This window comes from Myotis nattereri (assembly GCF_964212035.1).
Source record: "Myotis nattereri genome assembly, chromosome: X".
Taxonomy (NCBI): domain Eukaryota; kingdom Metazoa; phylum Chordata; class Mammalia; order Chiroptera; family Vespertilionidae; genus Myotis; species Myotis nattereri.
The window spans coordinates 110,895,052-110,921,375 of record NC_138078.1 but is presented as its reverse complement, the minus strand read 5'-3'; the positions used below and the strand labels follow the sequence as shown (position 1 = coordinate 110,921,375).

General features: G+C 39.0%; 2 protein-coding genes and 1 pseudogene across 7 annotated transcripts in view; 1 reads left to right on the top strand and 2 right to left on the bottom strand.

Annotated features, from left to right (window-relative positions):
- MCTS1 (MCTS1 re-initiation and release factor) overlaps positions 1–3,544 on the bottom strand; it is a 66,648-nt gene extending 63,104 nt beyond the window's left edge. The window contains exon 1 of one of the 2 annotated variants that reach the window (XM_081081181.1): positions 3,457–3,544. The gene's annotated coding sequence lies outside the window, so the exon portion shown is untranslated. The remainder of the gene's footprint in view (positions 1–3,456) is intronic. The other variant, XM_081081182.1, reaches the window with a different exon arrangement.
- Positions 3,346–26,324, top strand: part of CUL4B (cullin 4B) — a 43,401-nt gene continuing 20,422 nt past the window's right edge. For all 4 annotated transcript variants that reach the window (XM_081081177.1, XM_081081176.1, XM_081081179.1 and 1 more), the window contains exons 1-9: positions 3,346–4,258; positions 6,360–6,475; positions 19,797–19,900; positions 21,248–21,317; positions 22,551–22,624; positions 24,081–24,243; positions 24,392–24,481; positions 24,781–24,863; positions 26,248–26,315. In XM_081081177.1, the coding sequence (XP_080937303.1) occupies positions 3,703–4,258; positions 6,360–6,475; positions 19,797–19,900; positions 21,248–21,317; positions 22,551–22,624; positions 24,081–24,243; positions 24,392–24,481; positions 24,781–24,863; positions 26,248–26,315 (1,324 nt within the window). In that variant the 5' untranslated portion in view covers positions 3,346–3,702. The remainder of the gene's footprint in view (positions 4,259–6,359; positions 6,476–19,796; positions 19,901–21,247; positions 21,318–22,550; positions 22,625–24,080; positions 24,244–24,391; positions 24,482–24,780; positions 24,864–26,247; positions 26,316–26,324) is intronic.
- LOC308535979 (large ribosomal subunit protein eL42-like) lies at positions 10,663–10,976 on the bottom strand (annotated as a pseudogene). The gene has a single exon. The product of its transcript is annotated as a large ribosomal subunit protein eL42-like (transcript).

Here is a 26,324-nt window from a genome sequence, read left to right as displayed (position 1 = left end):
CAGAAAACTTAAATAGTAGGTTGGACTATTGGACCATTTAAATTAAACTAGAGCTCAAGAGCCAAGGATCTGTGCTTTCATAACTAACACACAACTCTAGAGAGTGAAGGATTTAGATAACCATGTCAGATTAGGAGCTATTATTACTAGAATGTAGTTGAATATTAACAGGCCTCAGCCTATCCTTTATGTTACTTATAAAAGTTTATCTTTGTGTGGCAAACCAGTTTTCTTTTATCTTTATGTCCATTGCCTTTCAGTTGCACTAATATTTGTCATTTTAAAAATAGCTAGCACTTCCATACATCATTCTAAGGAATATAATTCATGAATTAGACCAGGACCCACTTTTTTGTTTTGCAAAGTTCTTGGTTAAAATGCAAATCGTCCCAGTAGAGGTACTTTTAGGGCATTATCAGCTGATCCATCCATACACGCATTTTAGGAATATAACTGCATGAATTAGAACAACCTTGTTCATAATCACGAAAATTAACCAGTTAGTCCTCCATGACATTATTTTATTCTCATTCAGTGAAATATTCCATTCAATAAGTATTTACTCTGCATATACACATGTTCAGCATCCTGTGAAATGTGAGACACAATAAAGAAGGATTTAATATTTTCGGATACCTTCCTTGGTCTTAAGAGTTTACAGTCACATATTAGGCACTAAGAACATTAAAAACAGACAAGAGTCTATCTTCCCTCTTTCAGGCCTCTATCTTCCTATTTTTGTGTGGCTCAGGAGCCTAAATTCCATAGAGCCTTGCTCTCAGCTGGCTCATCAAACAACACAAAGCTGATAATGGCCCATTATGGTACCTTTTCTAGCAGGATTTGCATTTTAACTAAGGAATTTTCAAGACAAAAGCAAAGTGAAAACAAAAACAATCAAAAAGAATAAAGTGAGCATATGCAAACAAAGTTAGAAAATTTATTTATTCTTAGGGTTCTGATAGGTCTATCACAAGTTATAGGATACACACTGCTTTTTAAAAAAGAAATTTTTTTTTCGTTAATCCTCACCCAAGAACATTTCTTTTTCCATTGATTTTTAGAGACAATGGAAGGGAGGGAGCGAAGGAGAGAGAAACTCTATGTCAGACTTTTCAATTGGTTGCCTCCTGCACACACCAGACCAGGGATCTAACCTGCAACCCAGGTACATGCCCTTGACCAGGAATCAAACCCAAGACTGAGGGCTGACTTTCTAACTACTGAACCACACTAGCCAGGGAACAAACTGCTTTTATTCCACCCACAATCCCTCACTTCCCTGCTTTTAAAAGCCCAGCTTGCTTGCTGGTTTTCATGCTGTCCATTCCAGCCTACAGGGTAGACTCCAAAATTTTTGACTTTTTGTGTCAGGCACTCCTGAGCCTCACCTTCCTTACTTCCAACCAGACACATCCTACTTTCCAGCCCCACTACACTTTCCATATTTCTATAAATAGGCAACGCCTTCTCACAACTCCCTCCTTTGCCTGTTTTCCACTGCCTAAAATGCCTTTTACCTTCTTTCTCCTCTTGTCTTTTTGGAAACTCCCACTTTGAGACCCAGCATGAATGTCAATTCTGTGAAACTGCATTACAAAATTCCCCCAAATTTCTTGTTTCACCTATTTCCACAGCACTTTGTACACCTGTTAGAGTTGTATATGGAAATTAGTTTTGAAATTCTCTTACCTCACTGGCAGGGCCTGACATAGCTTCTGGCATATAAAGTCTTTCAATACATGCTTGTTGAATGTTTTTCCAGTTAGAATAATCAACAGGTTGGCAAATTTAGCTTTATTTGACATTGTGTTCTCTGCCCCCTAATGTTCTCAGGTTAAATAAAAACTCCCAGCAGGGAAATTTACAAGGTTTATAATTTAACAAAATTAAAGAAGTTTGTTCTTATGAGTAATCAAAACTTTGGGTCATAGAATACAATGATAGAAAACATTTAATATTTTTTAACAAATATTCTCCTAAAATTTCTTCTTTTGGACAATGTATATGAGCTGAGATTTAGTAAGATTAAGTGACTTTGTTTAGTCTTTAAACTCTCGGGTTAATGACTGATGGGGTCGAGTTGGTCCTGGGAATTGTGGTGTTTATGTATGTGTGTGTGGGGGGTGATGTTAGTTACCTTCCTGTTTTTCAGCTTTAGAATGCACCTTTAACTTTGGCTTGCCATCTTATAAAATGTTCTTGGTAGGAAGGGAAAAAGGTTCGCAGCGACATATCTGAGAAAGATATAAAAACTCAGGCCCTATTCAGTATTGAGTCATTAGTGTCCTTGACATAAGCAAAACAATTCACAGCTCAACCAAATCAAAAACTCCTTTTCTTGCTATCTAAACTGTTTTCTCATTCTGTCCTGACATTCCTCCCTAGCAGCAAACAGTGACATGTTTTTATCCACTTAGGCTTACTCCTTCCCGTGCCTTGCAACTCCTCCTTATTCCTTTATCTCTTTCAAAGTTTCCATTCTCCCTTCCCTGACTCTTTACTTCCTCCCTTCCTCCATCCCTCTTTCCCTCCTCCCCTATTTTCCCATCCAGCTCACCCCGCCCCTCACAGTCACCACCTTCCCTCCCTTTCGGGATCCATCCGGATCCCGTCTCCCACCACCTTACTCCCCCCCCCACCCCAACCCCCGCCCCGCGCCGGCCTTGCGCTCACAACGCTCCAATCAGTAGCTCCGAAGGTGTCCCAAGGCCCGCCCCCTCCGCCGGGTCCAAAGCTCTCACCCCTTTTCCCCTCCCCCACACCCCCCAAGTCCTGCGGACCTGGGGGCTTCAGAATCTGGAGCTATGAAAAGTATCTCTTCAGTCACTTCCGGTAAGAGCGCTGCGGCACGGAGCTTCCCGCGGGACCGTTAAGGAGCCGTTGGGAGTTGTCCGGGAGCAGGGTGAGGAGAGCGCTGCCTGGCTTGGGGTGAGAGGGAATAAGAGGGAGCAAGAGAGTGAGAGGGGGGCAGGAGCGTGAAAGGGGGCCCGGGAGAGTGAGAAGGGGGAGCGGGAGAGTGAAGCGGGGCGGGAGAGTGCGGCGGGGCGGGAGAGTGCGGCGGGGCGGGAGAGTGAGGGGAGAGAGTGAGCGAGAGCCCTAGAGTCCCAGCCTCTAGAGCACCTCGGTCGCTGCTTTCCCGCCGCCTGCCAGCTCCTCCGCCCCCCTGGAGACCGCAGTGCTTCTCTCCACCCCGCTCCGACTCTCCGGTTCTGACACCGCCCCGCTCTCGCTGCCGCGTGACCGGAAGTAGCGCCATCTTTAGCCTCTCGTGCTCTCGACAATAACAAGCCCCGGCTTGCTCCCCCTCCCCCCAACCAGGGCAGCTCCCCTCCCTTCTAGAGGGAGAGAAGGGGGGAGGAGCTGCCGCCTCACAGACTCACTGAGTCGCTCCTGCAGCAAGGCGGGGGAGAGAGAGACCGAAAAGCAGGAAAGGCGGACGGTTTGGCCGTTTACCTGTCTGCCTTCTCATTCGCTCTCCCCCCCTTGTTCTGTTCGCTCCTGGTGTCAGCCTATCCGCCTTCCCAAACCCTCCCATCCCCCCGGTGTAACCCCCCCTTCACTTTCCTTCTTGTCCTCTGTGTTTCTCCTCTCTTCTTTCTTCCCTTCCCCCTCTACCATTGCCACCTTCTCTCCGACACGCACGCAGGCACATAAACGTAGGTTTTTGATGCTCCTCTGCCTGTTGACCGCGCTATTTTCATGTTTCCAACAGGTTTTTCTTCCCCCAATCCCCCAGCTGCTGCTGCTGCTCAGGAGGTCAGATCTGCCACTGATGGTAATACCAGCACCACTCCGCCCACCTCTGCCAAGAAGAGAAAGTTAAATAGCAGCAGCAGCAGCGGCAGTAACAGTAGTAACGAGAGAGACGACTTTGATTCCACCTCTCCCTCCTCTTCTACTCCTCCTTTACCACCTAGGGATTCGGCATCCCCTTCAACCTCGTCTTTCTGCGTGGGGGTTTCCTTAGCTGCTTCCAGCCACGTACCGATACAGAAGAAGCTGCGGTTTGAAGACACCCTGGAGTTTGTAGGATTTGATGCGAAGATGGCTGAGGAATCTTCCTCCTCCTCCTCCTCATCTTCACCAACTGCTGCAACATCTCAGCAGCAGCAAGTTAAAAATAAGAGTATATTAATCTCTTCTGTGGCTTCAGGGCATCACGCTAACGGCCTGGCTAAATCTTCTACCACCGTCTCTAGCTTTGCTAACAGCAAGCCTGGCTCTGCTAAGAAGTTAGTGATCAAGAACTTTAAAGGTAACCAAGGCTAAAATCCATAATCACCTAAGAATTTGACACTTGAGCAGTCACGTGCCTATTTATGTTAATATATTAAACTGAATAGAGGTGGCCTAATGTTTTATGCATAATCAATGAGGTGGAGGGAGGTCCTTTTTTGGGTGGAGGGTTCATTTTCCGGGGGTGGTTGGTATCCTGGTGCTGAAGCATACACTGGGTGTTTCTGTGCAGGATTTTGAGATCTATCTCAGCTTATTGTAGCTAATCTCTTATTCCTTATAATATTGACATTCGGTATGAGTGATCTGGATTTTACAGGTGAGAGATTTATATTCTAAAGAGCTTTCTTTATTTCAGGTACATAGTCTTGGCACTGCTAGGATTTTTAATTTTTGTGCTCCAGTAGGCCACATTCTCCAGTTTCTAGAAATGCAGGTAGCAATGATGATCATTCCATACTCAAAGGTTTATAGTTAGATTCATAATGTTGAATACTGTATTCTTGAAACTCACTGTGGAAGCAATATTTGGAGAAAAATATTTATGATCTCTGCATTTCTTTCCAAAGGTAGGGTTTGGAAGTGAAAAATGCTGTATATACACAGAAGTAGTAACTCTCTTTACCACTAGTCTAAAGATAGGAAAAATTACTATACCTATATTTTATCATTAAAATGGGTTTTAAAGTACTGACCTGCAGCTTTTCAGAACATTTGTTCATTTTTCTGTTTGATATATGTGATTGAGAGTATTATGAATACATTGAATACAAGTATAAAATTAGCGATTTAAAAAATGTCAATTGAGCTGAATTAGTTTGCATCTGTTGGCTGTGTTTCTATTTTTCTGACTTTTTCAACACTCTTAACTGGCAAGTAATAGATGCTAAACTGTTAAATGGAGAAGTAAGTGAATGAACTAAAGTAATTACCAGATTAGTGCCTTGTGACTAAATATCAATATTGGGAAAATAGATTTCCCATGCTTATGTTTTCAACATTAATTTGGAAATCAGGAATATGCTCTATTTTGTCTCAAGTAGGGGGTTATAGTGTTTATTTTTAACCTTTTCTTTTCTGTCACTCCTCTTCCATTCCCAGGCTCTCAAGAGTGTTGTAATCTTCTTAATTTAATAGTAGACTTTTCTGAAGTAGATATAAATTACAATTGACTAATGTGTTCACTGTTTCACTTAAAATACATCGATTTAATAGCCAAGGGTTTTTTAAGGGATGAGCTATGATCCTAATGCATTTGTATACTGGTTTCAGAGATTTTGTTTGGGTTTTTTCTCTCCCTCAAATAGAAAACACATTATTAAGGCATTTAGACGTTTTAATTAAAAAAAATACTCGTTGCTAATAAAGGAAATTTAAAGCATGGATTAATATGTTCCTTTCCTTTCTGAAAATACTACATAGGTTCTGAAGTAATTGGGGTGTTTTGATTTTTAAAAATCTCACTGTGCTTATAAATGTAGTTTAAATTCAAACCTGAATTAAAAATGGTTGTCTCCATTTATGTAGACCCTGCATAAATGTGGGGGCCAAACAGACTTGGATTAGAATCCCAATTTTGCCACTGACTGACTATAGTGACCTTGGGCAAACCTTACTAAATAAATCTTCCAGCCTCAGTTTTCTCAGTTGCAAAATAGGGAAAAAGATACCTTGCTCAAGGCATTATTAGAAAAATTAAGATGTTTATAAAGTACCTTGTACATAATAGGTTCTCAGTATTTTAAAACTCAGGTATAAAATTCATGTTGACTGAGGTTTTACACATGATGGAATAAGATCAGGATTGCTTTTTTTATTTGTCATTCTTGATTTTTTTTTTTGAAACAATACAGTCAATAGTAGAAAGAAACCTCACTTTCAGTTTTAAAAAGTGCTCAAAATGACTTAAATAGTATTCTCCTATTTCAAACTTTATTCTTTATATTAAGCCTAAATACAGCGGTTACTTTAATATTCAGGTGTAATAATTATAAAGATCACAATTTACCCTTAAAAAGTAGTAATATTATTGTATTTTATGGATCCTTCTGTTGCTCTGATAAGTTGTGTTACTCTATCCTACATATTATTCTGATACCAACTTTATATATATTATCTAGATAAGCCTAAATTACCAGAAAACTACACAGATGAAACATGGCAGAAACTGAAAGAAGCAGTAGAAGCTATCCAGAATAGTACTTCGATTAAGTACAATTTAGAAGAACTCTATCAGGTATGTATTAATGTGGATAACCAGCTTTGGTCATTGTAAACTGAGGTGGGTGTATATGACTTTTACTTTATGGTTTTACATTTAGAAATTTTTTCAATTTTAGTTTACATTTAATATTATTCTGTATTAGTTTCATGTGTATAGCATAGTGGTTAGACAGTCATATACTTTACAAAGTGTTCTCCCTAATATGGGTCCTTATGTAGCCTTTTGGCTCCCCTCAAATTACAATTTCTTATTAATTTATGCACACTTTAATAAGCTATGGGTACAGTCATATTGGTATAAATTGGGCTTATCTCCTTCTGATTAGGATTTACAATTAGGAGTACTTTCATATAATAGAGTTTTACCTATACCTGAATCCCAAACATGATTTCTGGTGACATGTCCTTCTGTTGCACTTGCTAAGTTGTGTTACTCACCTATGGGAAAGGCCTCAAAAAAATGCAGATATTCTCCATATACTTTTGTCTACCTCCTTCCTGTTAGCCTTTTGACATTTCTTTTCTTTTTATGTTCTTCTTACCTTCTGGGACACACCTTACCCAAAAAAATGAGCTGCAGGTTGTAGCCTAGCAACTTGGCGTGAGGTCCAAGTTTGTTTTTCATGCTTAGCAATGGGTCTGTACTTGAAGTGTTTAATTTAAATATACTCTTAAGAACAATTAATAATTTAGATTTCTTGCTACCAACTTATTTTGCCCTACTGAATTTTTAAAATTGATCTTATGGAAAGGAAGGGAGACAGAAACATAGATCAGTTGCCTCCCGAATGCACCCCGACCAGGGATAGAACCTGCAACCTGGGCATGTGCCCTGATCAGGAATCAAACCTGCCACCTTTTTGGTGTACTGGATGATGTTCCAACCAATTGAGCCACATTGGCCAGGGATGCCTTACTGTATTTTTTTAAAATACATTTTTACTGATTTCAGAGAGGAAGGGAGAGAGAAACATCAATGATGAGAATCATTGATCAGCTGCCTCCTGCACACCCCACACTGGGGATTGATTGAGCTTGCAACCTGGGCTACTGCCCTGACTGGGAATCAAACCATGACCTCCTGCTTCAACCACTCTCAAAACCACTGAGCTATGCCAGCTCGGCTGCCATACTATATTTTTGACACAACCAATTCAAGAAGTTATTTCGCATTATAGCAACAATTTTGTATTCAAATATTTCAGAGTCCAGTAGAGTTTTTACATTAATAAGTAGCTTGTAAGAAATTATGTTGGGTTGATCATAATTCATAGTTTCATATATGTTCATTTTATCTATTTATTTAAATATGTTTTTACTGATTTTAGAGAGAGAGGGAGGGAGAGAGAAAAACATGGATTGGCTGCCTCCTGCATGCCCCTGCTGGGATTCAAGTCTGCAACCTGGGCATGTGCCCTGAGGGGATATCAAACCTGTTACCTCTTGGTACATGAGAAGACACTCAACCAATTGAGTCACACCAGCCAGGGCTCATCTGTACATTTTAGTTGCAGAGGTAGTATGGTGATTGAAAAATCCTAGATTAGGATCTAGTTTTGATGCAATTACCCTTTTGATCTTGGGCAAGGAACCCGGCTTTGGTTTCCTCCTCTGTAACATAGGGGGAAACATACCTGTCCTATGTACCTCATGGGTTGCTTATAAGAATCAAATAAAATGTGAAAAATACCTTGAAGCACTATGATATATAGAAATATAAGTCACGCCAAAGCCGGTTTGGCTCAGCGGATAGAGCGTCGGCCGGCGGACTGAAAGGTCCCAGGTTCGATTCCGGTCAAGGGCATGTACCTGGGTTGCAGGCACTTCCCCAGTGGGGGATGTGCAGGAGGCAGCTGATCGATGTTTCTCTCTCATCGATGTTTCTAACTCTCTATCTCTCTCCCTTCCTCTCTGTAAAAAATCAATAAAATATATTTAAAAAAAAAGAAATATAAGTCAAACTTATTTCATAAGCCAGTGTGGCCTTTTCACTTGTGATTTGTCAGTGGTGAGATCACCATTTTCAGTTGCTGTGAAAATTAAATGAGTCAATGCATGCAAAACAATAAGAACAATGCCCAACACATGGTAATAATGCTGTGTAATACCATAAGCATTACAGTGTTGATACCTTAAGTATTATAATGCTATGTGTCAGGTAGTAGTAGTAGTATCTCAGCTATTGCTTCAGGATAAACCCACCTCATTTGGCTAGGTTGGTAGATTCCTTACATGGCTCCTCATTTGTACAACAATAAAAGTAAAATTACAGAATTAAGAGTTAGGCCTTAAGAGATCAGGTGGTCTAATATCTTCGTAGAGTGCACATGGCAGCCTATAAAGGTTCATCTCTTATCTCATTTAAGCATTATAGAAACCCTTTGTGAAGTAGATAGGGTAGTAATTATTATCCTTATTCTACTAATGAGGAAACTGAGTCTCAGGGAAGTTAAATAATGTGCCCAGAGTCATATATTGATACAGCAGGGGACTCAAACGAAGATGCCCATGTTTCTATTTCTACTTCAGTGCACTTTCTCTACCATGCTGCCTCACTAATACACCATAGCCCTTTAAATAGTGCAGTGTTTTTTTTTGTTTTTTTTTTAAAATATATTTTTATTGATTTTTTACAGAGAGGAAGGGAGAGGGATAGAGAGTTAGAACCATCGATGAGAGAGAAACATCGACCAGCTGCCTCCTGCACACCTCCTACTGGGGATGTGCCCGCAACCAAGGTACATGCCCTTGACTGGAATCGAACCTGGGACCCTTCAGTCCGCAGGCCAACGCTCTATCCACCGAGCTAAACCGGTTTTGGCTAAATAGTGCAGTGTTTAAAGCAAATATTTTTACTTTAGGAGAAAAGACTCTGTTAGCAAAGGTGATTTTTTTTCATTTGTGCATATATAGGGTGTTTATTTGGATACACTGTGTACAGCATCTTTAATTTCTATTATGTACTTGTTTTATCTTTAATTTCTTTATTGGTTAAGGTATTTCAAATGTGTTCTCATCCCCCCATTAACCCCCAACCTCCCTCACCTCCACTCATGCTCTCATCCCCGTTGTCTGTGTCCATTGGTTTGGCTTATATGCATGCATACAAGTCCTTTAGTTGATCTCTTCCCCTTACCTCCACCCTCCCCTACCTTCCCTCTGGGAATTGATAGTCTGATCGCTGTTTCTCTGTCTTTGGCTCTGTCCCTGTTCATCAGTCTGTGTTCTCTATATTCCACAAATGAGTGAGATTATGTGGTATTTATCTTTCTCTGACTGGCTTATTTCACTGCTTTCTGTTGCAAATGGCAAGAATTCCTTCTTTTTTTTTTACCACAGCGAAGTATTCCATTGTGTAGATGTACCACAGTTTTTTAATCCATTCATCTGCTGATGGGCACTTATGATGTACTTTCTTTAGTTCATATTTATGACATTGATTTTGGTTGTTAATTTACCTTGTTACTTTACCTTGAATATTTTTCTAGAGCTTTTGGGTTCAAAAATATTTTTTTGATACACTGATTCTGTTAAATCCATTTGTGTTTTAAGAGCACATAGCTTATATTTTTATGTTTTTTGTTTCTTGTACTTCAGAATTATTACCTGCTATTGTTCAATTGCATTGTTCTACCTAAAATCAGTGTTATAATTTTTAATTAAATATATTTTTATTGATTTCAGAGAGGAAGGGAGAAGGGGAGAGAGAGAGAAACATCAATGAGGGGAGAGAATCATTGATCAGCTGCTTCCTGCATGCCCCCGACTGGGTATCACACCCTGGGACCCTTCAGTCTGCAGGCCAAAGCTCTTAACTACTGAGCCAAACTGGCTAGGGCAGTATTATAACTTTTCACTATTTGCTTTTTTCATAGTAATTTACTATAGCTGCTAAACTAAACTCAAAAGCAGTTGTGTCTAGCTCTTTTTTTAAAAAAAAATTTTTAATTGATTTCAGAGAGGAAGGGAGATAGAAACATCAATGATGAGAGAAAATCATTGATCAGCTGCCTCCTGTACGCCCCCTACTGGGGATCAAGCCCGCAACCCAGGCATGTACCCTTGACTGGTATCGAACCCAGCGCCCTTTAGTCTGCAAGCCGACACTCTATCCACTGAGCCAAACTTGCTAGGGCTCTTTTGTTGTTGTTTTGAACATATCAAGATTTTATTGTCATATAATAAAACAAAATATGAAGCTTAGAACTGGATCACTTGACCCTTTCTCTTCTTATCTCCTCCCAGTTCAAAATGCTTGCATCTCTTAATAGCTAGCATTCTCTTAGATCTGCAGTTAGGTTCAACGAATTCAAGCCTCAGCACAATCTTCTTTATAGTTTTAGTCTTTTTTCGGAAAATCGGCTTAGTTTGCCCACCATAGCCACTCTGCTCCCTGTCATAACGCCCTGTGCATACAGAGAATCCTTGCCCTTATCGTACTGTGTTACTTGGTGGGGTTGGTGCTTGCCACACTTCTTACAGAAAGTTTGGCGGGTTTTAGGAACGTTCACCATGTTTGCAAGAGCTCTATTGGCAGGGAAAGATCTTTTGTTGTTTTTTATCATAATTTTATAAATGCTTCTTTGGATTCTCAGAAAGATTATTTTGAGATGTTCAAGTTCAAAAAAGGATAAAGGAAGTAAAATTATTTCATACCATCTGTATTTCAGGTGTTTGTTTGATTTTGACTGGTTGAAATGTAATTTAAAATTGAAACAATATAGAAGTATATAGTGTACCAAACAGAAGTTCTCCAAACCTTTCATTATCCATCCGACCCTCTCTCTATTCCTGATGTCACCATTTATATGACAGATATCTATGCAGAACTTTTTTCTGTTTGTAAAATCATTTTGCTTTAAAGCTTAAGCATGAAAGTCCCTAATGTGGATTGCATGTACTGCTTCTAATTTTTTTAATTTCTGGAAAATAACATGCTTTTCTGAGTGCATTTGCAGTATGCAGAGGTAGTCTTTTAGAAGTGATTTTAATATATGTATTAAATACATACATATATTTAATATATATATGTACTTATTTATTTCAGAGAGGGAGAGAGAGAGAAACATGAATGATGAGAGAGAATCATTGATCGGCTGCCTCCTGCAAACCCCACACTGGGGATTGAGCCCCACAACCCAGGCATGTGTCCTGACCCTGAATTGAACCTCGACCTTCTGGTTCATAGGTTGATGCTCAACCACTGAACAACGCCGGCCCAGTCTAAAAGTAATTTTTATTTTTATTTTATTTTATTTTTGTAATCCTCACCCAAGGATATTTTTCCATTGATTTTCAGAGAGAGAGAGTAGAAGAGAGAGGGCAAGACAGAGAAATATTGATGTGTTTCTCTCACACTAATTATTTGCCTCCCACATGCGCACAGACTGGGGTCTGGGATCTAGCCTGGAACCCAGGTACTTGCCCTTGACTGGAGTTGAACCCAGGACCCTTTGGTCCGCAGGGCAGTGCTCTATCCACTGAGCAAAACTGGCTAGGGATAAAAGTTATATTTATTTATTTATTTATTTATTTTTGTTATCTTTTTAAAAGTTATTTTTAAATGACATTATTACCTGAGTATAATAATAATCTTTCCTTGACAACCTGGAACCCCGTAAGAGTAAGGCAATGGTTAATGTTGTTTTGGTTTGGATTTTTTTTTTTTGTTAGTTGGTTTTTAATTGACTACAGATAGGAGTATGGTTAAATACACTTCTTTTTAGTTGATCAGCCTGCTTTAGATTAGAGATCAACCATTCATGATAACTTTAGGCAAGTTACTTCTCTAAGCCTTGGTTTCCTCATTTAAAAAATGGGGAAAACTAACACAACCTATATAGCAAGGTTGTTTAATTATAAAGAAATACTGTGAAAAAGTACTTACTACGGTGCCTGCTATATATTCTGGTGTCATGGATGGTGATGATGATAATAATAATATAAATATTTGAGTCTTTAAAAAAGATACCTGTCTTATATTACATTTTATTATACAACTCTAAAGCCACATGTTTTCAAATTCTAAATCCACACTGAGCCAGAACAGCTGTCTGAATGGATAGATTACATTCTAAATATGTATCAGTAGATACCATTAGCCAAATTGGAAAATAATAGAAAAAGAGAGAGGAGATCTCTAGGAACAGTGTCCCTCTGCACTTCCTCAAGAATGTATCTTGTTTTTACATGTGGTAGCTTAATAATTGGAATTTTGGCATTGGTATGTGATTTTTTTTTTTTTACTAAGTAATATTTTAGATAATGTGGTTATTTTCCTCATATTTTCAGCCTTTGTATGAATAGCTGTGTAGTGTTTTTAAATTATCTACCATTCTCGGAGCTGGTTACATCTGTATTTTTTCAGTTTTTTATATATGCAAGTGTAACATTTGTTTGTTTGTTTATTTATTTATTTATTTGGTTAATCATCACCCGAAGAGATTTTTCCATTGATTTTTAGAGAGTGGAAAAGAGAGGGAAAAACAGAGAGAAACATTGATGTGAGAGAAACACATCAATTGGTTGCCTCCTGCGGGAGCCCCGACCAGGGCCCGCGCCAGGGAGGAGCCTGCAATCAAGGTACCGTACCCTTGGCCGGAATCGAACCCAGGACCCTTTGGTCCACAGGCTGATGCTCTATTCAGTGAGCCAGACCAGCTAGGGCAACATTTATTCTTAATATAAATGCCTAGCTATTATCTTTAGAGGCAAGCCTAGTCCATACTTTAATTCTGATGAAAATAACTTTGTCTATATTAATAATGGGAACTCTTGTTTGGTTAGCTTTTTGTGAAATAACTCTTAAATAACGAACCTTTCTATTAATGATTAATTTATTGAGTATATGACCACAAGACTGGAAGCAAATAGTTTTTCCATTTCAGCATATAGGTTATTATCCATTGTAAAATCTGGTTGTTTAATTAACCAGCCAATGGTTATAGGAGAGCAGTTAGATTCTTAGCAGAGATGGATATGTTCTATATTGTATTTTATGTACTTTTAACTTGTCACTGTTGGTGTTTTTAAATTTAGTCTATCATGTTATGTAGTGCTCCTCTTTTATTAAAGTATAGTTGATATATTAGTTTTAGGAGTACAACAAAGAGATTGGACATTTGTATACCTTATAAAATGATCACCACAATAAGTCTAGTTACCATCTATCACCATACAGAGTTATTACAATATTATTAACTATATTCCCTAAGCTGTACATTACATCCCCATGACCTATTTATTTTATAACTGGAAGTTTGTATCTCTTAGCCATCTTCACTTTTTTCACCCATCTTATAAGCCCCCTTACCTCTGTCAACTATCAGTTTTCTGTAGGAATCTGTTTCTGTTTATTTTTTTTGTTTGTTTTTAGATTCTACATATAAGTGAAATCATACAGTATTTGTCTTTCTCTGACTTATTTCACTTAGCATCATATCCTCTAGGTCCATTCATTTTGTCACAGATGGCAAGTTTTCATTCTTTTTTATGGTTTAGTAATTTTCCTGTGTGTGTGTGTACCACATCTTCTTTATCCATTCATCTATTGACGAACACCTAGGTGGTTTCCAAAGGAGACATACAGATGACCAACAGACACATGAAAAGATGCTTAACATCTCTAATCATTAGGGCAGCAAATTTTTTGAACAAGCTTCCATTTTTTTAATATATATTTTTTTATTGATTTCAGAGAGGAAGGGAGAGAGATAGAAACATCAGTGATGAGAGAGAATCATTGATTGGCTGCCTCCTGCACGCCCCCTACTAGGTGGATTGAACCAGCAGCAGGGGCATGTGCCCTTGGCCGGAAAAGAACCTGGGACCCTTTAGTCCTCAGGCCAACGCTCTATCCACTGAGCCAAACCGGCTAGGGTAGGGCAGCAATTTTCAATATTTTATAATATACATATATATTTTGGTGTGCTACAGAATTTTAGTAACTAGTTTATGTGTGCCATGAGATGAAAAAGGTTGAAAATCACTGCATTAGGGAAATGCAAATCAAAACCACAATGAGATATCACCTCATACTTGTCAGAATGGCTATTATCAAAAAGACAACAAATAAGTGTTAGTGATGATGTGGAGCAAAGGGTACTCTCCTGCACTGTTGGGGAGAACATAAATTGGTGTATCCACTATGGAAAAAAAGTATGAAGGTTCCTTAAAAAGAGAACTGCCAGCCCTGGCTAGTGTGGCTCAGTGATTAGAATGTTGGCCCTCGCACGGAAAGGTTGCAGGTTCAATTCTGGTCAAGGGCACGTACCTGGTTTGCAAGTTTGATCTCTGGTCCTGGTTGGGCCACGTGTGGAAGGCAACCAATCAATCTGTCTCTCTCACATCGATGTTTCTCTCTGTCTCTCTTTCCCTTCCACTCTCTAAAAATCAGTTGGAAAACATATCCTCTGGTGAAGATTAACCAAAAAAAAAAAAAAAAAAAAATAGAGCTGCCGTATGACTTAGTGATTTCACTTCTGGGTATTTATCTAAAGGAAATAAAACACCAACTTAGAAAGATATATGTGCATCCCTATGTTCATTGCAGCATTATTTACAATAGCCAAGATATGGAAACAACCTACGTATCCACTAATAGATGAATGTATTGCTCCTCCTTTTACTGAATTATTAATACTATCCCTGCTGCCCTAGCTGGTTTGGCTCAGTGGATAGATTGTCAGCCTGTGGACAGAAGGGTCCTGGGTTCGATTCTGGAAAGGGCACATGCCCAGGTTGTGGACTTGATCCCAAATAGCGGGCATGCAGGAGGCAGCCAGTCAATGATTCTCTCTCATCATTTATGTTTCTACCTCTCTCTCCCTCTCCCTTCCTCCCTGAAATCAATAAAAAATACATTTAAAAGATACCATCCCTGCTACTTTAAAAAATGTGCAACTATAGCCAAAACCAGTTTGGCTCAGTGGATAGAGCGTCGGCCTGCGGACTGAAAGGTTCCAGGTTCGATTCCGGTCAAGGGCATGTACCTGGGTTGCGGGCACATCCCCGGTGGGGGATGTGCAGGAGGCAGCTGGTCGATGTTTCTCTCTCATCGATGTTTCTGACTCTCTATCTCTCTCCCTTCCTCTCTGTAAAAAATCAATAAAAAAATATATTTTAAAAAAAAGTGCAACTATAAATTCTTAGGCCTTGATAATCGTAGTCTTAATTAACTCCTCCTTGCTATATGTAAAAAAATAATAATAATTTAGGTTTCATTGTCTTCTTTTCTGCAGATTCTTAATTTTTGATATATTGTGAGTATCTTTTTTAAAAAAACATTTTTATTTTTATTCCTCATCTGAGGATATTTTCCCATTGATTTTTAGAGAGTATAAGGGGCGGGGGAGACGAGAGAGAGAGAGAGAGAGAGAGAGAGAGAGAGAGAGAGAGAGAGAAATCTATGTGAGAGAGACACATAGATTGGTTGCATACATCCCCAACCTGGGGCTGGGGATCAAGCCTACACCTGAGGTAGGTGCCCTTGACCAGAATAAAGCCTGGAACCCTTCAGTCCACAGGCTGATGCTCTATCCACTGAGCCAAACCGGCTAGAGTGATTGTTAGTCATTTTTATTAGATGTAAAAAGAGAGTTGATGTAGGTTTTATTTCTGTATCAGTTGTTGGAAAGTTTTTTGATGTATTTTGCTTTTTTAAACATATGGGTTGTAAAACAACATGCAACCCATTAGCCCAATGACCAGAGTTCAGCACCCTGGTGGGTATTTACTACCTTTCTTATTTCTGGCATGGTTAAATCAGAAAAATTTCTAGATTTCCTCCCTTACTATGTTTAATTCTTTTTTATTTAATCTTCACCCAAGGATATGTTTATTGACTTTAGAGAGGGAAAGGGAGGGAGGGAGGGGGGAAAGGGAGAGAAAGAGAAAGAAACATCTATAGGTTGCCTCCCATATGCCCCCTACCAGGGATTGAACCTGCAACCTAGGTGTGTGCCCTGACTGGGAATTGGACCCACAACCTTTTAGTATAGGAGATGATGCTCCAATCAACTGAGCCACCCAGCCAGGGCACTATGTTTAATTCTTTATTTTTTGTATCTTTGTATTGTTTATCCTTATTTTAGTAATATTTTTTTGGAGTGATTTTTTTCTTTTAGGAAAACACATTTTTGATATGACATGTGTGGATTTGGGGGGACTAGGATTTGGAGGAAGAATGTTTTTTTAAAAATATATTTTATTGATTTTTTACAGAGAGGAAGGGAGAGGGATAGAGAGTTAGAAACATCGATGAGAGAGAAACATCGATCAGCTGCCTCCTGCACATCTCCCACTGGAGATGTGCTAGCAACCAAGGTACATGCGCTTGACTGGAATCGAACCTGGGACCTTTCAGTCCGCAGTCCGATGCTCTATCCACTGAGCCAAACCGGTTTCGGCAATTTTTAGTTTCTTAAGTAAAAGATAACAAAAAAGTGTTGTAGTGAAGTTCATTAGCTTCATCAGAGCTTCAATGTCCCATGGGGGCATTCAGTGTCCCTGTGGACTGCTACATTCGAAAGATTACACTGACCTCAAGAGAAGGCTACATTTGAGGGCTACACTGACCCCAAGAGACAGGGATTTGGTGCAGTGCATTCTCCCTCTGAGACTCTAGTCCCGGCTGCACACATTTCTCCCTCTAGCCCAGATCCCCAATCTCACCTCTCTCCAGGTGATCTCTGACCTTTCCATCCATGGATTACCTCACCAGCTGTGTTTAATTCCCCAATTTCTGGTGGTTCTTATTCGATTCAGCTGTTTCTTCTGTCTCCTCTGTTAGAAGGCACAGGACCCATCCGTCTATTCAGCTGCCACCTTGTTTCCCCCTGGACAAACTTTTTAGGCGCCTGTGGCCAGGTAGGCTGGAGTCTCAGTGTTCATGGGTTCGCAGCTGAAGCAGCTGGTCCTTGGGCGTTGTGGCTGCAGGGTCCCAGGTGGTATCTGAGGTCTCCCAGAGTAAAGGTAAAGCTAGGCTTCCTATCACAGCCACTCTCCTCTTCAAGATGGCACGGTCTCTGTGGCAGAGCCGGCCACTCCGGGAGAGATTGCAGTGGTGGTAGAGGCTGCCTGGCCAGGGGAGTCTGGTCTGCCAGTCCCCAACCATCCTATGGAATATAACTGTCCCTCACTCACAAATACACACACTCCCTGCACATCCACTCACTCACCTTTCACTCTTGCACTCACTCACACTATCTTGCTCACTGCTGTCCTGTCGGCCACCATCTTCCCTGCTCCCAGTTGTAGGACTTTCATTTAGCCAGCTTTCCAGCAGTTCTGGATGATGGTGGTTCTGCATTTTAGTTGTAATTTTGATGTGGTTGTGAGAGAGGTGGCAAGTACAGGCGTTTACTTACACTACCATCTTCCGAGAGCTGTATCCATTCCTACTGTTCTTTCCTGCAACATCTTAAACCACCCTTCAACTAAACACAGGTGAGGCTGTATGCATTTAAAGCCCAGCTTACTTACCTATTTCTCACTTTTCCCACTAGCTCTCTATCCATTTCCCTCTGGGTCTTTTTGGACTTTCCTGACTTGCCTCTGCCCCAAAGACTGGATTAGGGGTCTCACCTCTATGCTTATCCCTGTCACAGCATCTAGCACAGTGTATTGTAATTGTATGTTTTCTGGCCAGTTTTCTCCTTACACCATAAAAGCCTCTTCCATGTGCAGGACACATTGCGAGTTAGATGTATATTAGTTTTTTTTTTTTTTTTAGTATTTACTATATTCACCTATTTCAGAGCCCAAAAAGTATTAACAAACATATATCAGTAGAGACTTGAGCACATGGTCTCTTTCTGTCAGTAAGGAGATTTGGGGGACAGGATGTACACATGAATACATGTGGTATTGACTCAGTGATGTCAATGTGGTATGCCAGGTGAGTTACTAGTTGCTGAGTCAATTAAGGAAAGCTTTATTGGAAGAAGTAGGACCTAGTTGAGTAGTGAGAGAATATGGTATATTGTGTGAGAAGATAAATAGATGTGTTGAGGACTACTATGTGGGAGGAGGAGGAATACAGCAGAAGGGAATGGAGAAATAGGACTTGGAGAAGTACTGGAAGTGGGTGAGAAATGTGGACAAGATGAAGTAGGACGACAGAATCTAAGAGGAAAATGAGAAATGCTGAGAAAATGAGTCACTCAAAAGGATCACCTTGATACAATGAGAAGAATCTTAAAGGAGGAAGGGGGAGAGTCCATAGAGGACCAATATAAACAGAAAGGCACATAAATAAATATAAAGACACCTTTTAGACATTTGTGGCCTAACCCAAGGCCCCATGGAAAATGGCCACCTTATTCTTCCTTAGCTGCTGGATCTAATTGGACTGCTGTTTCCTATAAGTTGTGACTCCTTTCCTCCAATGGTATAGTGGTTTCCTTTAAGCTTTCTTTTCATTTGCTAATTCATTTATTGGACCTGCATACTGGCAATATGACTACATATTTATAAAATTCCACTCCAACCAACAGAACTTAGATGCTCCTTTAGAGTCAATTTTAATGAATTTTTGCTTTCTGTTGTGGTAAGACAGGAATCCTGATGTTATACTTAAGTCATAACTAGTTGGAATTATAGATTATATCAGAGCTCATCAAAAGAGTTTTACCCAGGCTGTTGTTTTAAATTTGAAAGTCTTTTGATATACATAATAAGAAACTCATTGAAATCTGAAGTTTGTCCTTTTAGGAGCTGAGTATAAAAGAAGACCAATTCAACTAGTAGAATGAAGTAAAAAGACAGTCATTTCTTTTATAATTAATGTTTATTCAGTTCAGATTTTGAAACCTATATTTAAATACTTTAAAACTGAAATGTTGGAGAAAAATTCTTAGTGGTTAATTACATCATATTTATAATACTGCTAGAAGTAATTTCTGCATTGTTTTGTTCAGGAGAACCAAAGTATTAAATTTTATTCAGTGGTGGTCAGACAGCCCAACCTTTCCGATGAAAAATTGGTGAAATTATTTTTTAGGCTCAAAATGGACTTCTGCTTATGAAAACAATGGACATTTTAAAGAACAAGACAGCATTTATATGTAGCAGTTGTTATATATTGAATGTCTTCACGGGGGGCGGGGCTCAGCTTGATTCCCCCCATCCTTAAGACCTTTACAGCCATAATCAATAAATTATAGTACATTGGTTATTGAAAAAGTTCACCACCACATTGTTAATATATTGTTGTTTTACTTTGTGTTTTAAATGGACGTTCAACCCTTTTTAATAAGCTTACATGGTAGAAATACCAAAATAATAAAAATTTATATGTGTTCTTCCCTTAAGCATGTGTGTGTTTAATCTTACAGGCTGTAGAAAATCTCTGTTCTTACAAGATTTCTGCAAACTTGTACAAACAGCTGAGACAGATTTGTGAAGATCACATCAAAGCACAGATTCATCAGTTCAGAGAATATCCTTTTAAAAACGAAACATCTTGTATTTTTATCATTTATTTTCTTCCTATTCTTCACTATTTAATCCAGCTTGAAATGGAATACAGTCAAACCTCATTTCTCCAATATCTCCCATCTTGAATAATTCAGTTCTCAACCAAGTTGTTAACAAAAATAGTATCTTGGTTGTTGAACCAACTTCCTTGGTTTTTGACCTGACAACCCTTTCATGCTTGTACAAAGGAGAGAATGCTTTTGTTGCTGGTGAAATTCCACAATTAGTACAATTTTAAAACATAAAGAGGCCATCGAGAATGCTAAATGTTGCTAAGGGTGTGAAAGAAACAATAATCATGAGCAATTGGAGAGGTAGAAAAACCGTTGTTGATTTGGATAAACGAAAAGCAGTTAGTCCGTGACAGCATGTCAGACAGTGATAATGTGAAAAAGCAAAGATGCTGCATGTTGACCTGAAAGACACCTATAGAACAAGAGCTGAAAGTGATTCCTTTAAGGGTTGTAGGGGCTGATTTGATAAATTTAAGAAAAGAAGTGTTGATTTATAGATTTTTAAACAATACATTAGACATGTACTGTATATAAGAAAGGTTAAAAGAGAATCATTTGGGGTCTGGAACGGATTGATTCAATTTACATGATTTCTAATGGAAAAAAATGAATCAATTTATGAACAAATTGCTTCTTGAACAGCCTTCTGGAATGAAGTAAGTTTGAAAACTGAGGTTCCACTGTAGCTGTGTTTTGTAGATCTAATTTTATTTTGCTTCTAGAGAAAATTTTTTTTAGCTTTAATTAGGATCTAAGTCTAATATGTGGTATTAATGTAAATAAAATGTTCTTGCATTTTTACCCTTTTCTAGCCCTAACAAATTTCCATTTGAGGAACGATAATTTAAGGAAATTACAAACTGAAAACACAATACTCAATTATGTTTAAGATTTGTGTTTTTAAAAATATATTTTAATTTATTTCAGAGAAGAAGGGAGAGGGAGAGAGAAACATCAATAATAGAATCATAGATCAGTTGCCTGCTGCACGCCCCCTACTGGGGATCAAGCCCGCAACCCAGGCATGTGCCCTTGACTGGAATTGAACCCAGGACCCTTCAGTCCATAGGCCGACACTCTATCCACTGTACCAACCCAGCTAGGACAAGACTTGTTTTTTAGGTATTTTTAGTGAGATACAATATTTTTACAGTTCAAGAAAGAGCATTTTTTTCTATAATTAAATACTATTTTCATTAGTATGTAAGGTATTCCAAATTTAAGACAAATGTGCTCTTACTTTGCACATGCCACTTGTACTAAGCACTTTAAAATGTCCTTGACGTACATCTCACGGATTCATTGGACAGTGTTCTTTTTCTAAAGAAAATTGATAGATGCTGGCAGAACCACTGTAGACAAATGGTAAGCTGTAAAAAGTATTACATTTCAGCTAAATATTGTAGTTAAAAAATAAATTTCTTTAAATACGGGAATGTTAGTTTTAAAAGCTATGAAGTAGGGGCCTGCCTCAGTATCTGTTCTTCTGAATTGGAAACTAATTTTGGCTTTGTTTTCTGTTTTGAAAATGCAAGTTATAACTAAGCAAGCATTTAATTTTTTTTAATGTTCATTGATTTGAGAGAGAGACATTGATGTGAGAGAGAAACATTGATCGATTGCCTCCCGTACATGCCTCGACTGGGGATCAAACCCAAAACCTAGGTATGTGCCCTGACCAGGAATCGAACCTGCAACTCTTTGGTGTCCAGGCCAATCCTCTAACCATTGAACTACACCGCCCAGGGCTTGATTCCCTGTTTTCTATTTTCAGTTCTCTTTTTTAAAATTTATTGATTTTAAAACGAGATACACACACACACACACACACACACATACACATATATACATACAGTAGGTTCTCGGGTTACATCGGAGATCTGTTCCTATGGCGCAATATAACCGATTTTCGCCATTAAGTGGGAACCCACATGGAACACATACACAGCAGTAATGAAGTGAAACAGTAAAAAAATGTAAAAGAAAGATAACAATTCCTGACCTTTACTTGTGGAAAATAAATAATAAAAAAACATAAAGCACATATGTACATATGTTAAAATGACTGAACTTTTTTTTTTATAAATAAATGGGAGATGGCGACATAACCACGAATGACGTACGTCGAGTCTGACCTAACCCGAGGACTGTCTGTGTGCGCGCGTGCGCACACGCGCGCGCACACACACACACAAATACATATATATGTGTTATTCTACTTATTTATGCATTCATTGGTTGATTCTTGTATGTGTCCGGGACAGGGATCAAACCTGCAACTTTAGTATATTGGGATGATGCTCTAACTAACTGAGCTACCCCACCAGGACCTCTGTTACTTCTCAAGTTACAAAGAAGTCATAGGATCATTTTAAGTGCCCCTTTTCTGGAAACTACAGAAGGATTAAGATAATAGAGTAGTTTAATAAAAATGGTATGGGCATATTCTATGGTATATCTGTTCATCTGTATGTTTGATCCTAGTAGTCTAGTATATATTAAAGCGAATCCTGCAATTTTATTCTTATTTTATTGAGTTGCAAGTATTTCAGCCTCACAAAATATAAAAATTGCTTGATTTCTTTTTTCTATTGACAGATCATGATCAGGAGCATTTTTTTGTTTCTGGATAGAACTTACGTTCTTCAGAATTCAATGCTACCCTCCATTTGGTAAGGATGCTAGAAAAATATTTTGAAAAGATTTGTTACAAACCATTGTCAAATCTTAATTACACTAATTGAGGAGATTAAGTGATACTGTGAATATTCTCCTAAAACCTCACATTTGGCTTCTTAAAACATATTTATAGCAGTTTTACCTTCCTATGTTTTATGCTAATATTAGAGATAGCTAACATTCACTGAGCCTATAATAATTTATAAAGTTTTTCTATGGGAATTAAAGTTGATCTTTGAAATCTTTGGGCCGATTAAAATTAGTGGGTGTGCATAGTAGAAACTGTTTCTATGCTCCCCTATATATTACCAAAATAAGGAGCCCTGTAAGCAGCACAGATAATTTCTTTACCTTCCTAATAAAAGCAGAGAAACTTGAAAAAGGCAGCCACGGCAAGACTTTGGAGATATAGAGATAGATAGATAGATAGATAGATAGATAGAGATATATATACCTATATGTATATATTAAAGAATTAATATGAGTGTATATTATTTTGTTGCTGATCAAAAATGTGCTTATTATCCTTTTGTTGTTAATCCTTACCCAAGGATATTTTTCCATTGATTTTTAGAGAAGGTGGAAGGGATGGGGGGAAACAGAGAGAGAAACATGGATGTGAGAGAGACACATTGATTCGTTGCTTGGGGCCTGCAACTGAATACATGCCCTTGACCAGAATCGAACCCATGACCCTTCAGTCTGAGGGCTGACTTCTCCATCCACTGAGTCAAACCAGCCAGGGATGCTCATTATCTTTTAACAATTTTATGGAAAATTCCAGCTATACAGGAAAATAGAATAGTGTAATGAGCTCTTCCCCCACCATGTGTACCTAGCATCTACCTATAGCAATTATCAGAGTTGCTGATTTTTGAGTACTAAAGCCAGATGACAAATGACCAATTAAGCCTTCATTAACAGTACAGTGAAGACCATTTTATAACTTTGAACTAATTTTATCTCTTAATTTGATCAAGGAAGAAACCCACCAAAGGAGATAATATAACAAAACTTAGTTATGGAGGAAGATAGGAGTTTAGCCTTAGTTCTCATTAGAGACAAAATGAGTTTCCTGTATACTTTAGTTTAATAATGTTATTTAAAACTAGAGGCCCAGTGCACGAAATTCATGCATGGGTAGGGTCCCTAGCAGCTGCCAGCTGCCAGCTGGGGCCTTCCTTCCCTGGCTGCCAGCTAGGGCCTTCTTTCATTCCACACCACCCCCTGGTAGTCAGCGCATGTCATAGCGAGTGATCAAACTCCTGGTCGGTTGAACTTCCAATGGGACACTTTGCATATTAGGCTTTTACATATATAGATTCAATGTGTGGATTTTATCATGTAATTTTACAGTGGCTGTTTCAAAGCCTGGAGCCCTAATTAACATGTATGTCTCTCCAGAAGTGGTATTGCCGTCAATTAATTTAGATTATATTTTTATTTTAGGGACATGGGATTGGAGTTATTTAGGGCTCATATTATAAGTGATCAAAAAGTCCAGACTAAGACAATTGATGGCATTCTTCTGTTGATTGAGAGAGAGAGGAATGGTGAAGCAATTGATAGAAGTTTACTCCGAAGCCTTTTAAGCATGCTCTCTGACTTGCAAGTAAGTTAACTACTTCACTTACTACAGAGCTGATGTTTATCCCTAGTTTGATGTGTAAAAACCAAATTAATAGTGCTGTTTACATAAAGAACATTCAATAAGTAGCTAATGAATAAATAAACTCCATTATTTTGTTTCTCCCTCCCAGATTTATCAGGATTCTTTTGAACAACGATTTTTGGAAGAAACTAACCGGCTTTACGCAGCTGAAGGCCAAAAATTAATGCAGGAAAGAGAGGTATTTAAAAATCATGATTAATAAATCCACTGTATCTCACAATAGACCTTACTTATAGAACATAAGCTGCCCTTTGCATTTATCTTCCCAACATTGTGATGCTTTTCTCTCACTTAGGTGCTCCTTTCTTTTCTCTCTTCTTAAAGGCCAGAATTCTGGATCATAAACTCTACCTATAATTTTACATATGATTCAACCCTGCCACATTTGGCAGGGCTGCTTCCAGGATCTTTTGGACTTGACATTTTCTGAATGATTTATGGGGAGGAAAACAATAATATAAAAAACTATCTTTGTAGGTTCCTGAATATCTTCATCATGTTAACAAACGTCTAGAGGAAGAAGCAGACAGACTTATTACTTACTTAGATCAGACCACCCAGTAAGTATGACAAGCTCTGCCTAATAGCCTTAACCTGTGTTGTCGAATTGCTTAAGGCACTTTAGGCATCCCAACCATGTTAGTAACTATTTTCAGGTGTGAAGTGAGATTGCTTAACAATTGTTTTTATAATACAAGCTTCAAGTTGTTATTTGATTAAGGTTAAGGATATGATTATTGGTTGTGTGTATGTGTTTAGGATGTAATTTAAAAATAATGTTAGAAGCTGGTTATCTTTGAAATCTTTGGGCTGATTAAAATTCAGTGGGTGTGCATAGTAGAAACTGTTTCTATGCTCCCCTATATATTACCAAAATAAGGAGTTCCTGTAAGCAGCATAGATAATTTCTTTACCTTCCTAATAAAAGCAGAGAAACTTGAAAAAGGCAGCCACAGCAAGACCTTAGATATATCTATATATATCTACACTAATAAAAGAGAAACATGCAAATTAGTGTCACTCTGCTATGCCCACCAGCCAATCAGAGTGACTATACAAATTAACCCAACAAATATGAGTTAATTTGCATACGCAGGCACGGAGCGAAGACTGAGGGCTCCGGCCGGAGTGAAGACTGAAGAGGCTTGGCTTCTCCGCTGTGGCAACAGCGGAGAAGCCAAGCCTCACTGTGGCCAGAGGGGAAAAGCCTAGCCTCGAAGCTTGGCTTCTCCGCTGTGGCCAGACCAAAGGCCTGGGTCCCGGGTGCCTGAGGAAAACCGGTGCCGGCAGCCAGGGGAAGGAAGGCCTAGTGCATGAATCTTCGTGCAATGGGCCTCTAGTATATATATAAAAAGCTAAGTGACCAGCTGACTGGCTGGTAGGTATGATGCGCACTGACTACTAGGAGGCAAACACTCAATGCAGGAGCTGCCAAGCAACAGCAACTGCAGAGTGCCCTTTCGCATTCTGGGACCCCTCAGGGGATGTCGGACTGCCGGTTTTGGCCTGATCCCTGCAGGCCAAGTTGAGGGACCCCACCTGCCAGAGGGACCCTGCTCACTCTGCAGATGCCCTTCCATCCCCATTGCCGCCTCAGGTGCGGTGGCCAGGGAGGGACCGCAGGAGGTTGGCTCCAGGGCATGTCCAGCCTGTCTCGCCCAGTCCCACCCCACCAGCCACCTTCTAATTAATTTCCTTTCAGTGTGCATGAATCTGTGCACTGGGCCTCTAGCTTATTTCATAATGTAAATCAAGTTTTGAAATATGCAGTCTTTTCCTTCTTTTAGGCATAGAGTAATGCTGATCATCAATAAATTTATACATAAGACAGGAATATTAAAATGAACATAAAATAAGCTATTTGATTTTTCTCACCCAGAAGAGGTTTTAAAATTTCAGAAAAGTCAAATCTCAGTAATTCTAAACTCTTTTTTTTCTTTGTAGGAAGTCATTAATCGCTACTGTAGAAAAACAACTTCTAGGTGAACACTTGACAGCAATTCTTCAGAAAGGTAATTGGT